This window comes from Anolis sagrei, chromosome 5 (assembly GCF_037176765.1).
Source record: "Anolis sagrei isolate rAnoSag1 chromosome 5, rAnoSag1.mat, whole genome shotgun sequence".
Taxonomy (NCBI): domain Eukaryota; kingdom Metazoa; phylum Chordata; class Lepidosauria; order Squamata; family Dactyloidae; genus Anolis; species Anolis sagrei.
The window spans coordinates 199,654,126-199,671,353 of record NC_090025.1 but is presented as its reverse complement, the minus strand read 5'-3'; the positions used below and the strand labels follow the sequence as shown (position 1 = coordinate 199,671,353).

At 44.3% G+C, this 17,228-nt stretch overlaps 1 protein-coding gene across 2 annotated transcripts in view; it reads left to right on the top strand.

Annotated features, from left to right (window-relative positions):
• The first annotated feature begins 308 nt into the window (after positions 1-308).
• IMPDH1 (inosine monophosphate dehydrogenase 1) overlaps positions 309-17,228 on the top strand; it is a 55,117-nt gene continuing 38,197 nt past the window's right edge. Inside the window, exons 1-6 of one of the 2 annotated variants that reach the window (XM_067469422.1) lie at positions 309-476; positions 3,010-3,108; positions 9,510-9,558; positions 12,500-12,601; positions 15,078-15,152; positions 16,607-16,813. In XM_067469422.1, coding sequence (XP_067325523.1) covers positions 454-476; positions 3,010-3,108; positions 9,510-9,558; positions 12,500-12,601; positions 15,078-15,152; positions 16,607-16,813 — 555 coding nt within the window. In that variant the 5' untranslated portion in view covers positions 309-453. The remainder of the gene's footprint in view (positions 477-3,009; positions 3,109-9,509; positions 9,559-12,499; positions 12,602-15,077; positions 15,153-16,606; positions 16,814-17,228) is intronic. The other variant, XM_067469423.1, reaches the window with a different exon arrangement.

Genomic DNA, 17,228 nt, shown 5'->3' with positions numbered 1-17,228 from the left:
GGAAAAGAAGGAAAGCGAATGGAAGGAAAAGAAGGCAAGGAAAGCAAGGCAGTGATTGCTCTCCTGGCAAGAGGTTTGGGACTCCAACTCCCAGAAGCCCCTCTAAGCTCGCGAGGCAGCTAGGAACGCTGGGAGTTGTAGTTCAAAACAAAGGAGAGGGCGAGCCTGCCTTGGGTGGTGGTGCTGCTGCCCGCACGCCCCGCCCACAAAGGGGCGTGGCTTGGGCTAGTCCCCGCCCTGACTCGCTTTCAGGAGAAAAGGGGAGAATGTGCGCGGTGGGCGCGGAGGGCGTGGCCTGTTTTGGCCCCGCCCCCGTGCGTGGCGCACGAGAAAGACCCGGAGCTGGGAGGGAAAAGGGAAGGGAAGGAGGAAGGGAAGGAGAGGAAGGGGAAGAGGAGGCCCGGCCTGGAGGAAGGAGAGCCCCCTGGTCCTGGTCCTGGTGCAGGCACCGCCATGGGCGAAGGGGAGCCGCCCAGGTAGGGAAGAGGAAGGAAAAGGAAGGGAAGAGGAGGAAGGGAAAGAGTGGAAGGAGGGAGGAAGGAAGAGGGAGGGGATGCAAGGGAAGGGTGGGAGGGAGGAAAGGAAAGGAAAGAGGAGGAAGTGGGAGGGGAAGAGGAAGGGACATATGGAAAGAGGAAGGGAGGAAAAGGAGGGAAGGAAGGAAGCATGGGAGGGAGAGGGAAGGGAGGAAAGAAGGAAGAGAAGGGAAGGAAGAAAGGGGAAGGGAGGAAGGGGGAGGGAAATGGGGAAAACGTGGAGGAGGAAGAGGAAGGGAAGGAAGGGACATATGGAAAGAAGAAGGGAGGAAGGAAAAGGAGGAAAGGAAGGAAGGGGAAGGGAGGAAGGGGTAGGGAAATGGGGAAACGTGGAGGAGGAAGAGGAAGGGAAGGAAGGGAAATATGGAAAGAGGAAAGAGGGAGGGAGGAAAAGATGGAAATAGGAAGGAAGGAAGGGAAAGGAGGGAAGGAATGAAGCATGGGAAGGAAGGAAGCATGGGAGGGAGAGGGAAGGGAAGGGAGGAAAGGAGGAAGAGAAGGGAAGGAAGGAAGGGGGAGGGAAATGGGGAAAACGTGGAGGAGGGAGAGGAAGGGAAGGGAAGGAAGGGAAATATGGAAAGAGGAAAGAGGGAGGGAGGAAAAGATGGAAATAGGAAGGAAGGAAGGGAAAGGAGGGAAGGAATGAAGCATGTGAGGGAAAGGGAAGGGAAGGAAGGAAAGGAGGAAGGGAAAGGAAGGAAGGAAGGGGAAGGGAGGGAGGGGAAGAGAAGGAAGGAAAAGGAGGGAAGGAAGGAAGCATGGGAGGGAAGGGGAAACGTGGAAGCAGAATGGAAGAGAAGGAAGGAAAATATGGAAAGAGGAAAGCAAAGGAAGAGGGAAGGAGGGAAAGATGGAAATAGGAAGGAAAAGAAGGGAAGTGAGGAAGTGGGAGGGAAATCGGGAAGGAGGGGAGGGAAGTGAAGGAAGGAAAGAGGAAGGAAGGTGGGAAGAAATTAAACATGGAAGGGAGGGAGAAAATGTGGATGAGGAAGAGGAGTGGAAGAGAAGGAAAATATGGAAAGAGGAAGAGCGAAAGAGAAGGAAGTGGGAGGAACACATGGAAATAGGAAGGAAGGAAAAGGAGGGAAGGAATTAAGCATGGGAGGGAGGGAAAGGTAGAGGAGAGAGAAGGGAAGAAAAGATGGAAAGAAGGAAGGGGAGAGAGGAAGAGAATGAAAGAAAGAAAGGGGAAGGGAGGAAGTGGGAGAGATGGGGAGAGAGGGAAGGAGGAAGAGAAGGAAGGAAAGGAAAGAGGAGGAAGATGGAACAAAAGAAGGGGGAGAGACGAAGGGAAGGGAAGGAAGGAAGTGGAAGGGAAGGAAACAGAGGAGAAGAGAAGTAAGAGAAGGAAGGGTGGGAGGGAGGAAGAGAAGGAAGGAAAGAGGAGGAAGTGGGAGGGAAATAGGAAGGAAAAGGAGGGAAGGAACTAAGCATGGGAGGGAGGGAGGAAAACATGGTGGTGGAGGAGGAGGAGGAATGGAAGAGAAGGAAGAAAAATGTGGAAAGAGGAAAAGTGAGAGGAGGAAGTGAGAGGGAGGAACAGATGGAAATAGGAAGGAAGGAAAAGGAGGGAAGGAATGAAGCATGGAAGGAGGAGAGGAAATCGTGGGTGAAGAGAGAAGGAAAGAAGGATGGAAAGGAAGCAAGAGTGGGAAGGAAGGAAGGAAAGAGGAAGGGTGGGTGGGAGGGAAGGAGAAAGGGAAGGAAAGGAAGTGAGGGAAGGGGAATGGAAGGGAGGAAAAGATGGAAAGAGGAAAAGAAGTAGGAGGAAGAAGGAAAGGATAGAGGAGGAAGTGGGAAGGGGGAAAACTGGGTGGGGGAGAGAAAGAGACAGAAGGAAAAGATGGAAAGAGGGAGTAAAGGAAAAGGAGGAAATGAATGTAGCATGGAAGGAAGGAAAACATGGAGGAAGAGCAATGGAAGAGAAGGAAAAGATGGAAAGCAGAAAAAAAGTCGGATGGAGGGAAGAAAACGTAGGAGGAGGAAGGAAAAGATGGAAAGCGGAAAAGAAGTTGGATGGAGGGAAGAAAACGGAGGAGGAAAGGAAGGATGAGAGGAAGGGAAAGAGGAAGTAAAGGAAAAGGAGGAAAAGAATGTAGCAAGGAAGGAAGGAAAATGTGGAGGAAGAGCAATGGAAGAGAAGGAAGGAAAAGATGGAAGGCGGAAAAGAAGTTGGATGGAGGGAAGAAAACGTAGGAGGAGGGAAGGAAGGATGGGAGGAAGGGAAAGAGGAAGGAAAAGATGGAAAGAGGGAAACGTGGCAGGGAGGAAGAGAAGGAAGGAGAGGAGGAAGGAGGGGTAGGATCTTATGGGTAGGGGGCCTTTTGGGGCGATGCAGGGTTCTCTTGCTGGGCTAACATCCTCTCTTCTTCCTCTCTGCCCCCCCCCCCCTTTTGCTTCCTCCTTGGGGATCTCCCTCCCTCTCTACTTCCTCCCCCACTTCCTGCCCCCCCCCCCCCCATTATACCTGCAGCCTGGCGGAATACCTGATCAGCGGCGGGACCGGATACGTCCCCGAGGATGGACTCACCGCCCAGCAGCTCTTTGCCACCTCCGACGGGCTCACCTACAAGTAAGTAAATACACAACAACAACACCAACAACAACAGGAAGGAAGGGATATCTCGAGTCACATGACCAAAAGGGTCCCCCAAAGGACATGTAGTCGGACCACACACACCCAAAGCTGGGACACAATAATAATAAACCCCTCCCTAAGGATGAGATTGGGTGGGTTGCAAATAAATAAATTGTTGTTGTTGTTGTTGTTATTCCATCTCCAACCTCTGTGGAAAGAAGGAAAGTCTGTCGTAGAATAATACATTGGGAAGGGACCCCCAAAGGCCATCTAGTCCAACCCCCTTCTGCTTGGCAGGGTGACACAATCAAATCATCCCCGACAGATGGTCACTCAGCTGTAGATATAGATGGATAGGAAGACAGACACTGTTCTGTTATATATCTGTCGTAGAATAATAAATTTGGAAGGGACCCCCAAAGGCCATCTAGTCCAACCCTCTTCTTTCTGCCAGGCAGGAACACGCCACGTGAGCCCTCCCGACAGATGCCCATCCAGCAATAGATATGGGCAGATAATATAATTGACATGTCTCTGTTGTAAAATAATAACTTGGGAAGGGACCCCCAAAGGCCATCTAGTCCAACCCCCTTCTACTAGGCAGGAAAAGCACAATCAAATCACCCCCAACAGATGGCCACCCAGCCTTAGATATCGATAGATAGGCAGACACACACTTTTCTAAAATATATCTGTCATAGAATAGTATATCTGTGATTGATTGATTAATTGATTGATTGATATAGATAGGCAGACATATTGTTCTATGATATATCTGTCATAGAATAATAAATTGGGAAGGGACTCCCAAAGGCCATCTAGTCCAACCCCCTTCTGCTAGGCAGGGAGGCACAATCAAATCATCCCCGACAGATGGTCACTCAGCCATAGATATCGATAGATAGGCAGGCATATATTGTTCTATGACATATCTGTCATAGAATAATAAATTTGAAAGGTACCCCCAAAGAGCATCTAGTCCAACCCCCTTCTGCTTGGCAGGGAGGCACAATCAAATCATCCCCAAAAGATGGTCACCCAGCCATAGATATAGTAATAATAAATTGGGAAGGGACCCCCAAAGGCCATCCAGTCCAACCCCCCTTCTGCTTGGCAGGAAAAGCACAATCAAATCACCCCCAACAGATGGTCACCCAGCCATAGATATCGATAGATAGGCAGACACGTAGTGTTCTATGATATATCTGTCGTAGAATAATACGTTGGGAAAGGGACCCCCAAGGCCATCTAGTCCAACCATTGCTATAAGCAGCTCTTAGCCCTCAGGAAGTCCTGGGATGCCCTGACTCCTTTGCATCCCAGTCCCTGGAGCAGCAGGAAGCGACCCTTGCCCCTCCTCCTCCTCCTCCTAATTGGGACCTCCTCTCAGATATATGATGAAATATACATACATTGAATCCTGGCCGTCGGCTTCGCTCCTCTTCTCCGGCCGAACTTCCCCAACTTCCTCATCCGATTCATGGCTTGCAGCCCGGGTTTCAGGTCAGCATGCACAATGCAAAATATTGGACATATTTCTGCCTCTCCCTTAGTTATTTATAAAATAATAATAATAATAATAATAATAATAATAATAATAAAATAATAATAATAATAATATCTTTGCAATGCAACATATAATAATAACAATAATAATCTTTGTAATACAACACATAATAATATCTTTGCAATGCAACACATAATAATAATAATGATATCTTTGCAAAGCAACACATAATAATAATAATATCTTTGCAATGCAACACATAATAATAATAATATCTTTGCAATGCAACACATAATAATAATAATAATATCTTTGCAATGCAACACAATAATAATAATGATATCTTTGCAATGCAACACATAATAATAACAATAATAATCTTTGTAATACAACACAATAATATCTTTGCAATGCAACACATAATAATAATAACCTTTGCAGTGCAACGCAACACATAATAATAATAATGATATCTTTGCAAAGCAACACATAATAATAATAATAATATCTTTGCAATGCAACACATAATAATAATAATCTTTGCAATGCAACGCAACACATAATAATAATAATGATATCTTTGCAAAGCAACACATAATAATAATAATATCTTTGCAATGCAACACATAATAATAATAATAATAATAATAATAATAATAATTTTTGCAATGCAACACATAATAATAATAATAATAATAATAATTTTTGCAATGCAACATATAATAATAATAATATCTTTGCAATGCAACACATAATAATAATAATAATAATAATAATAATTGTAATGCAACACATAATAATAATATCTTTGCTATGCAATGCAACACATAATAATATCTTTGCAATGCAACACATAATAATAATAATAATAATAATAATAATAATTGTAATGCAACACATAATAATAATATCTTTGCTATGCAATGCAACACATAATAATATCTTTGCAATGCAACACATAATAATAATAATAATAATAATAATAATTTTTGCAATGCAACATATAATAATAATAATATCTTTGCAATGCAACACATAATAATAATAATAATAATAATAATATTTGTAATGCAACACATAAAAATAATAATATCTTTGCAATGCAACGCAACACATAATAATATCTTTGCAATGCAACACATAATAATAATAATAATAATAATAATAATAATAATATCTCTGCAATACAACACATAATACACATTTTTTCATGCTGCCCCCCCCCCCCCCCCCAATTAATTCTTCCTTTGGTTCCAAACCTCTAACATTTGGGAGGGGGAGATAATAAAAATTATGCATGTTATTTGCTGTAATTGCATTTTCTTGTCTTTTTGGGGATGCATCCACTACCATTTCTAAAGGCTCAATTTAAGTTTGCAATTAGTGCAATAAGGCAGTTTTGGAGATATGAGGCTTTGTTAGCAGATACTATTGCTGCAGTTCGATTAATGCAGTTCATAAATCAAAACAGCATTGGCCTTCTTTGCTGCATCGTCACGCTGCTGGCTGACGTTCAGCTCAGGGTCAGCATGGTGCTGCCCATCAAAATGCACTTCTTGATCGATGGCAGGAAACGGGAGCCCTATCTTGCATGCAGCGCTCGTGCATTGCCGTCCCTTCAAACTTTAGAAAGGACATAAATTTTTCTCAAATGCAGATTCCATTCATCATAAATTTATTTCATTATGGCGTAATTTTTTGCAACAAACCCCTTTGGGAAATGGGATGTTTTGCATTAAGGGCCCAAGCAGCTGGTCCAAAAGCAACCAGGAAACTCTTTGCAAAACAAATGCCTGCGCATGCAAAGCATAGAAAATCTCCAAACCTTGCACAGGATGCCTTGACAGGAGTGCAAAGAAGCCACATCACAAAGCAATATTTCCTTTCAATCTGATGCATGCAAAGCAAGGCTTTGCATGCATCAGATTGAAAGGAAATATTGCTTTGTGATGTGGCTTCTTTGCACTCCTGTCAAGGCATCCTGTGCAAGGTTTGGAGATTTTCTAAATCGCGTAGACATTTTAGAGACAAACCAGCATAATACGGATGCTAAGGCGGCAGCCGGTACTAGCAAGTTGGACCTTGGAAGATTATTATTATTATTATTATTAGTCTTTGGAATGGTGGATTTATTTACTTTATATCCTTTTTTTGGTGTGGGCTTTTGAGTTGTTTTCTGACCTATGGTGATCTTAAGGCAATCTTATCATGGCAAGAAGGGGTACCCAGAGGTCATCCAGCCCACCCCTCAGCTTTGCAACATGTAATAGTAATAATAATTATAATATAATCTTTGTAATGCAACACATAATAATAATAATCTTTGCAATGCAACACATAATAATAATAATATAATCTTTGTAATGCTACACATAATAATAATAATAATAATAATAATGTATTTGCAATGCAACACATAATAATAATAATAACAATGTCTTTGCAATGCAACAAACAATAATAATAATAGTAATCTTTGCAATGAAACATAATAATAATAATATCTTGCAATGGAACACATAATAATAATAATAATAATATCTTTGCAATGCAACACATAATAATAATCTTTGCAATGCAACGCAACACATAATAATAATAATATCTTTGCAATGCAACACATAATAATAATCTTTGCAATGCAACACATAATATTTGTAATGCAACACATAATAACAATAATAACAACAATATCTTTGCAATGCAACACATAATAATAACAACAATGTCTTTGCAATGCAACAAATAATAATAATAATTATTATTATTATAATCTTTGCAATGGAACACATAATAATAACAATATCTTTGCAATGCAACACATAATAATAATAATAATAATAATAATAATAATCTTTGCAATGCAATGCAACACATAATAATAATAATATCTTTGCAATGTGACACATAATAATATTTGTAATGCAACACATAATAATAATCATAATAATAATAATCTATTGAAATAAATAAAGGAGAGAAAGGAGAAGGAAAAGAAAAAGGGGGAAGGAAGGAAAGAGGTAGAGAAGGAAGAAAGAGAGGGAAAGAAGAAAGGGTAAGGAAAGAAAGAGGGAGCAAAGAAAACAGGAAAAGAAGGAGAGAAAGAGGGAGGGAAGGAAGGATGGAAGCAAAAAGCAAAGGAAGGAAGGGAAGAGGTAGAGAAGGAAAAAGGACAAAAAGAGGGAGGGAAAGAAAGAGAGAAAGAAGGATGGAAGAAAAAAGTGAAGGAGTGAAGGAAGAAAGGAAAATATAAAAGGGGAAGGAAGGAAAGAGGTAGAGAAGGAAGAAAGAGAGGGAAAGAAGAAAAGGGAATGAAAGAAAGGGGGAGCAAAGGAAACAGGAAAAGAAGGAGAGAAAGAGGGAGGGAATGAAAGAGAGAAAGAAGGATGGAAGCAAAAAGCAAAGGAAGGAAGGAAAGAGGTAGAGAAGGAAGAAAGGAGAGGAAAAGAAAAAGGGAAGGAAGGAAAGAGGCAGAGAAGGAAGAAAGGAAGGAAGGAAGGAAGGAAGGAGAGAGGAAAAGAAGAAAAGGGAAGGATGGAAGGAAAGAAAGAGGGAGGAAAGGTTGGCCACAGCAACACGCGGCGGGTACAGCTAGTAAATCAATCAGTTCTCATTACACAAACATTGTCCAGTCTCATCGTGTAGTTGTTCCAATTCCTATGTCCATTACTCAATATTTGCAAATGCTTGCTTGAATAGCCATGTCCTGAGTTTTTTCCAAAATGTTGGGAGCGAAGAAGCCGATCTGATCTCCCTTGGGAGGGCGTTCCATAGCCAAGGGGCCACCACTGAGAAGGCCCTGTCTCTCGTCCCCGCCAGGCGTACTTGTGACGAAGGCGGGACCAAGAGCGGGGCCTCCCCAGACGATCATAAAGTCCTGGCAGGTTCGTAAGGGGAGGTGTGTTCGGACAGGTAAGTTGGGCCAGAATTGATAAATCTATATAAATAAAAACGTAATGTTCGTTCGTGGGATTCATAGAACTCAAAAACCACTGGACGAATTGACACCAAATTTGGACACAATACTCCTAACAACCCAATGTATGTCCTTCACTCAAAAAAATGATTTCGTCATTTGGGAGTTGAAGTTTTTGGGATTTATAGCTCACCTACAATCAAAGAGCATTGTGAACTCCACCAATGATGGAATTGAACCAAACATGGCATACAGGACTTCCATGACCAACAGTAAACACCAGAAGGGTTTGGTGGGCATTGACCTTGAGTTTGGGAGTTGTAGTTCACCTACATACAGAGATCACTGTGGACTCAAACAATGATGGATCTGGACCAAACTCTACATGAATACTCAATATGCCCAAATGTTCACTGGTGGAGTTTCAGGGAAATAGAATCTTGACATTTGGGAGTTGTAGTTGCTGGGATTTATAGTTCACCTACAATCACAGAGCTTTCTGAACTCCACCAATGATGGAATTGAACCAGTCTTGGCACACAGTTCTCCCATGACCAACAGAAAACACTAGAAGGGTTTGGTGGGCAGTGTCCTTGGGTTTTGGAGTTGTAGTTCACCCACATCCAGAGATCACTGTGGACTCAAACAATGATGGATCTGGACCAAACTTGACACAAAAATTCCATATGCCTAAATATGAAGACAGATGGAGTTTGGAGGAAATAGACCTTGACATTTGGGATTTGTAGTTGCTGGGATTTATAGTTCACTACAATCACAGAGCATTCTGAACCCCACCAACAATAGAATTGGGCCAAACCACCCAGACAGAACCCCCATGTGGGCTACAGCAACATGTGGCAGGGGATGGCTAGTAAATAGATAAATAAGCATTTTTCCTTTTCCTGGTTGGCTTTGTCTCCATGTCCGTTGGATGAGAGGTAACGCCGTTTTCTCCCTTCCTTTCCGCAGCGACTTCCTGATCCTTCCCGGCTTCATTGACTTCACGGCGGACGAGGTGGTGAGTTCGAGTCTCTACGGCACACACTCTGATTTCCTTTCCTGGGTTATCAATGTCATCTTCTAATTGGGTCCATCATAAAAACATGGGAAAAGTTTACTAAACTGTCAATCTTCAGTCCTGCCGGCACAAGGGTTTAATAATAATAATAATAATAATCTTTATTTATACCCCGCCACCATCTTCCCGATGGAGACTCGGAGCGGCTTACATGGGTCCAAGCCTGGACAACACATTACAACAAAATAAAACCAAAACATAAACAACAATCAACTTCATAAAAGTTACATAGGGGAAAAAACCCCACTGCGCCACCAAGGGCTCCCACTCAGGAACTGAAATTGTGTGGCACAGTGTTATTTTTAACAACCTTCTCTTTAGGGTTTGGGTGGCGGGAGTAAGTTCGTCAGCGCTAATTAGTCCAAACGCACTTGTTGGATAATCTGGGATCTGTGCGGGTGAAGGTCAGGCCAGGGAGGGATGCCGGGATCCCTTTCGGATACAAACAGGGTCAATGAATTATTAGCCATCGTTGTCTGCTATTTGCAGTGAGCACACACTGTTGTTGTTGTGTTGTTGTTTCTTATTACGGGCCTCTCTCCATGGATTGAAGATGGGGAACGGCGACATATTAAAATGCAATATGAATCATCTATTAAGAGAGAAAACGCAGGGTAGAGATTCAGGGCTGAGAAAGGCGATATATATGTGTGTGTGTGTGTGTGTGTGTGTGTGTGGAGCCCCCGGTGGCGCAGTGGGTTAAAGCACTGCTGAGCTTGTTGATCGAAAGGTCGCAGGTTCGATCCCGGGGAGCGGCGTGAGCTTCCGCTGTCAGCCCTAGCTTCTGCCAACCTAGCAGTTCGAAAACATGCAAATGTGAGTAGATCAATAGGTACCGCTCCGGCGGGAAGGTAATGGCGCTCCATGCAGTCATGCCCGTGGCCACATGACCTTGGAGGTGTCTACGGACAATGCTGGCTCTTTGGCTTAGAAATGGAGATGAGCACCACACCCCAGAGTCAGACATGACTGGACTTAATGTCAGGGGACTACCTTTACCTTTACCTTTACCTTATATATATATATATATATATATATATATACACACACACACACACACACACACACACACACACACACACACACCCCTTATATATATATATATATATATATATATATATATATGGTAAATAAATAAAATAAAAGTAAATACAGCACATGAAGTAGTTAACACATTACATTACATTACATAGAAGATGGCTTTGAAAGGCAGCAGATCACAGGAGCTGTCTTCATAGACCTGTCAGCAGCCTATGAGACTGTGAACCACCAATGCCTCCTCCTGAGAAAAATGTAGAATATCACAAAGGACGACCACCTCACCCGCCTCATAGGAAACCTGCTACAGAACAGGAGCTTTTTTGTTGAGTTCCAGGGCCAAAGAAGCAGATGGCGGAAACAGAAGAACGGCCTGCCGCAGGGGAGCGTGCTTGCTCCATCCATGTTCAACATTTACACAAATGACCAGCCACTGCCACAAGGGACAGAGAGCTTCATCTATGCTGATGATCATGCCATCACTGCTCAAGCAGGGAGTTTTGAGAGGGTTGAACAGAAGCTCTCCGAAGCTCTAGGTGCTCTTACTGCCTATTACAGGGAAAACTAGCTGATTCCTAATCCATCTAAAACACAGACATGTGCCTTTCATCTCAAGAACAGACAAGCATCCCGAGCTCTGAAGATCACCTGGGAAGGAATCCCACTGGAGCATTGCAGCGCAAACAAATCCCTGGGAGTCACTCTGGACCGTGCTCTTACCTACAAGAAGCACTGCCTGAATATAAAGCAAAAAGTGGACGCTAGAAACAATACCATACGAAAGCTGACTGGCACAACCTGGGGATCACAACCAGACACAATGAAGACATCTGCCCTTGCGCTTTGCTACTCTGCTGCTGAGTACGCATGCCCAGTGTGGAACACATCTCACCACGCTAGAACAGTGGACGTGGCTCTTAATGAGACATGCCGCATTATCACGGGGTGTCTGCGCCCTACACCACTGGAGAAATTACACTGCTTAGCCGGTATCGCACCACCTGACATCTGCCGGGAAGTAGCAGCCAATAGTGAAAGGACCAAGGCAGAGACATCTCCAGCTCATCCGCTGTTTGGGTATCAGCCAGCACGTCAATGACTTAAATCAAGAAATAGTTTTCTAAGATCTACAGAGACACTCGCTGGAACACCTCAGCAAGCGAGAGTCCAAAAGTGGCAGGCTCAAACCCAGAATTGGCTGATACCCAATGAGAGACTCCCTCCTGGGCACAAAGAAGACTGGGCGACTTGGAAGGCACTGAACAGACTGCGCTCTGGCACCACGAGATGCAGAGCCAACCTCAAGAAATGGGGGCACCAAGTGGAGTCCACGACATGCGAGTGTGGAGAAGAGCAAACCACTGACCACCTGCTGCAATGCACCCTGAGCCCTGCCACATGATGCACAATGGAGGACCTTCTTGAGGCAACACCAGAGGCACTCCAAGTGGCCAGATGCTGGTCACAGGACATTTAATCCACTGTTTGTTTGCTTTGTTCTGTTAGAAATGTAATATAATGGACTGATTGCTCTGACACGACAAATAAATAAAATCCAGGAACCAAAATAATTTTATTAATTTATTTATTTGTTATTCAAACGTATATGCCGCCACTCCCCTAGGGCTCGGAGCGGCTTAGGGTATTGGTTTTCCTGATGTTGATTATACGTGACCAGTGTGGCATTGTATCCCCAAGAGAATTAGGGTCCTACTGGCTGTTAGGAATTGTGGGAATTGAAGTCCAGAATACCTGGAGGGCCGAAGTTTACCTATGCCTGATGTAAATAAAGTAGGATGTTATAGATTGATGGGCATGATGCTCTTCCTCCTGTCCTGCGCAGGACCTGACCTCGGCACTGACCCGGAAGATCACCCTGAAGACCCCCCTCATCTCGTCCCCGATGGATACGGTCACAGAGTCGGACATGGCCATCGCCATGGCGGTGAGACCCCTGAATTGGGGGGGGGGGGAGTATGGAGGGGCCTGTTGGAATCCAGCCTGTGATTGTGTCTAATGATCTGGAAGTGACAATGAGGTTCATGTGTCTAATGATGAGGTTGCTCTAGATGCAAAGAATGACAATAGGATTCCTGTTCAAAGTGTCCTTTCTGAGGGGAATGTTCCTGAAGGGTTTGGGGATGATGGCCTGAATTGCTACCAGAGAATTCCCAGGGCTTTGAGCCTGAGAAAGGCTCGCCACCTGGACCAGCTGCAGAAATCAATGAGCCAGTAGATAGGAGAAGTGCTTTCAGTCAGCAAAGGAAAGCAAACCAAGGTCTCAGGCGCTCTGCCAGATTGCAGGAGAAACTGATAGCAGATTCAAGGCAGACAATTCCACTGTTGAACAGGTTGTGTGGTCAGGAAGGTCTTCCTAATGTTCAGGTGGAATCTCCTGTCATTTGAACCCAATCATGTGAAGCCTTCAGGCTTTCCTGGTGTCTACAGAAAGGTCTTCCTTGTAGTCAGGTGGACCGGCAAACTATGGAGACCATGAACCCCTCTGAGGAGCGTCTTAAAGATCAGGGTCTGTTTAGCCTGCAAAGAGAAGGTTGAGAGAAGAGAGCCATGAGAGCCATGTTTAAAAATGTGAAAAGGTGCCGTAAGGAAGAGGGAGCAGGCTTGTTTTCTCTGCCCTGGAGACTAGGACTCGACGCAATAGGTTCAAATAACAGGAAAGGATATTCCGTCTGAACATTAGGAAGACCTTAAAAGCTGTTCAGCAGTGGAACTCTCTGCCTCAGAATCTGTTGGAAACTCCTTCTTTGGAGGGTTTGAACCAAAAGTTGGAGGGCCATCTGTTGGGGAGCTTTGATTGTGCTTTTCTTCCATGGCAGAAAAGGATGGACTAGATGGCCTTTAGAGGTCCCTTCCAGGTCTACGATTCTGTGATGCTAATCCCTGTGAGGCTGGACCCTGTTGGGTGGGTGGGCTGCACTAGACCCAAAGGGCTGGCTGTGTTGCACTCCAGAACAGGAAATGGCCCCTCTGACTATAAACACACCACACGTTGAGTGAAGGAACAAACCTTTTTATTAAAGCTTTGCAAAAAAGTCAGTAGAAATAAATGCTTGTAAAGATAGATAAGGTTCCAAAAAGCAATAAAGCATGTAAAGGCAGCAAGAAGACACAGTGTCCAAACGTAGCATAGAATCATAGAATCCTAGAGTTGGAAGAGACCTCCTGGGCCATCATCCAGTCCAACCCCATTCTGCCAAGAAGCAGGAATATTGCATTCAAATCACCCCTGACAGATGGCCATCCAGCCTCTGTTTAAAAGCTTCCAAAGAAGGAGCCTCCACCACACTCCCTCTGGGGCAGAGAGTTCCACTGCTGAACGGCTCTCACAGTCAGGAAGTTCTTCCTCATGTTCAGATGGAATCTCCTCTCTTGTAGTTTGAAGCCATTCTTCCATTGCGTCCTAGTCTCCAAGGAAGCAGAAAACAAGCTTGCTCCCTCCTCCTCCTCCCTGTGGCTTCCTCTCACATATTTATCCATGGCCCTCATCATATCTCCTCTCAGCCTTCTCTTCTTCAGGCTAAACATCCTTTGCTCCTTAAGCCGCTCCTCATAGGGCTTGTTCTCCAGACCCTGGATCATTTTAGTCGCCCTCCTCTGGACACATTCCAGCTTAGAGTCAATATCTCTCTTGAATTGTGGTGCCCAGAATTGGACACAATATTCCAGGTGCAGTCAAAAGCAATATTCAAAAAGCATAAAATATAATCCAAGACACTGATAATCCAGACAGGAATCAACCAAGGAGCAAGAACAGAGCAGACGCTGCTTGTCAAGTTGAAAGGTTAGAAAAAACCATGAAGACGAGACCACCTGAACAGGAATTCCATGAGGCTTATGCCAGGTTTCCAAACGATGCCTGATCTGACAAGATTTTCTACCGGAAAACCTTAAATCCCAAGAACTGGTTTCGTTTCCCCCCAGTATTTGAATTTTAATTGACATAAACATTGGGCCTCTCGTCGATTCTGGCTAATCTCCAGCCGCCGACTCTGCTTATCTGACTCCTTATTAACTTTACCAGGCGTCAGACTGTTTTCCAAACTAGAATCTGGAGAGCTCACAGACGGAGAGAATAAACCTTTCTCCCAAGGCCTGACAGGAACATTCTCATGAGAATCTGCCCTTTGCACCAAAGCCTCTCTGTCAGTGTCTTCATGAAACTCATTGACCAAGTGTCTCCATCTTGCACCTCAGAGTCAGTCCCAGCATCCCCCACATGAGACTCAACAGGGGACTGACTTCCCTCCTCATTACCCCCCATCAGACACAGAAACATCAGGAGACTGAAACACAAGCACAGGTTCAAGCACAGGCTGAGTCCCAACAGGCTGGTCCCATGGATTTGAGAGTGGTAATCTCCGTTGACCCTTCCTTCCTTCTGACTTCTGCTCCCTTTGCAGCTGATGGGCGGCATTGGCATCATCCACCACAACTGCACCCCCGAGTTCCAGGCCAACGAGGTCCGAAAGGTGAAGGTGAGCATCTCCCTCCATTCTGTGGTGGGCAGCCATTTGTGTATATACACACACACCCAGGTGGGGCAAAAAGGTTTGCCTCCTGTGTCATAAAAACGTTACGAATGAACCTATAACAGCAGAAGTTGCTCCAGATCCTAGCCTGAACTGTCCTCTGCACAAAACTACCATTCAACATACCGTTTGGACACATAGTCACCATCCATTTGGACACATTTGCTGCTGGAACATGGCCATACAGCCCGGAAAACTCGCAGCAACCCAAAACAAAACAATATGTCGCACACCAGGGCTGGGAAAGCACCTCTGAACCAATGTCACACACCAGAGCTCTGTCTAAGCAAGCAGTTTATTGAAGAAGAAAAAATAGCTTCAGCAAAAGGAGAAAAAATGATCAAGAGAAGTATAAAGTATTTTCCATAAAAAAAGTCACTTAAACATGGAAAACAAGAATCCAAACTTCAGTGTCCAAAACCATGACAAGATTCAAAGGGAAAAAGAGTCTGTGATTCCAAAATAATCCAGGACCACAAAACCAAAGACACATGAAAATACAGGAACAAAACTTGAGCATTAAATCAAAGTCATGAAAAGTTACAGGAATATCAGCATGAATGTAAATCCAAGGCGTGAGACAGGAATTGCCGTCTGAACCAAATGTGCTATTGCTGTCAGCATTGTGACACGAGATAAAATCTGTGAAACTAGCCATTTTTGCATCATCCAAAAATGCAAAAAGTATCCTGTTTGCCTTTTTGGATGCTCTCACGTTGCCAGGGCTCTGCCTTATTTAGGTAGAGATGAACCAAACTCCCAGTTTTATCAAACAGTTTAATTAAAACAGCACTTACTGTCTGGCTGTTTGAATAGACCAAAATATAAAACACAAAGATAGCACTCAGACACAGAAAAAACAAAAAATGATAGCAAAAATAACTTTGTAGCCAAAAGGGTCCAGTCCAGGGGTCAAACGCCGAGAGTTCAATAACAGAGTCCAGGGAGCAAGAGTCTATACCGTAGTCAAAAGCCAGTCCAAAGATTCAAGGTTCCAGGATTCCAAGATTACAGGAGACAGGTCAGGATACCAAAAAAAAAAATCCAACAGACCTGGGGGGAAAACCAGCAGCATCCACCACCAAAATACAACAGATACTTTTCTCCCAATATCAGTCTCAAGGTTAGCTCCTTAAGTCCAGTAACACCCAGCTGCAACCCGTCTCATGTACACCTCCACCCCTAATTGCTTTCACCCATGAATTCCCACTTACAGATTACCAAACCCTCTAGAACTAATACTCACATTAACCCTTCCATCACCAATAACTGCAGAATATATGATAGATGCTCTGCTGTTGTTTTTGGGAGAATTCCTAACCATGACGTTTGACCAAGAAGGTGCTCCACCACCGACGACACCCTTTGATGCATTGTTGTGTGCCTTCTCTTGGGTGCAGAAGTTTGAGCAGGGCTTCATCACGGACCCGGTGGTGTTGAGCCCCTCACACACGGTGGGCGACGTCTTCGAGGCCAAGGTGCGGCACGGCTTCTCGGGGATCCCGGTCACCGAGGCCGGCAAGATGGGCAGCACGCTGGTGGGCATCGTCACCTCCCGCGACATCGACTTCCTCTCCGAGAAGGACTACGGCACCCCCTTGAGCGAGGTAAGCACCAAGGAAAGCCCGACGGCCCCAAAAGGGTACGGTCATGATAGCATGAATGGAAATGTCACCATGTGTGGCTTGGACTATATTTGCGGAATTAGGTGCAATGCTGTCAATAATAAACCTAATGATAATAATTGTTGTGGTTCAACAGTCTCCTGAGCAGCCTGATGGGTTTCAGTTTTCTCAGCCACAGTTTTCTCAGTAGAGTTGGAGAAGCAGTTCTCACAGGACAGGAATGCAGCTGATAAGGATGAGGTCCAGGTGCTGCTTCAAAGGGATAACAAAACTGTGAGAAGGAGCTCGCGGATCGCTGCCAAGTTAGGTCAGCGACGGGTCAAGGGAGCAGTGGGAAAGTAGATTGTTTTGATGTGTAAAAGTATTTAAGGCTTTCACTGGCAATTCACAGCTGTCA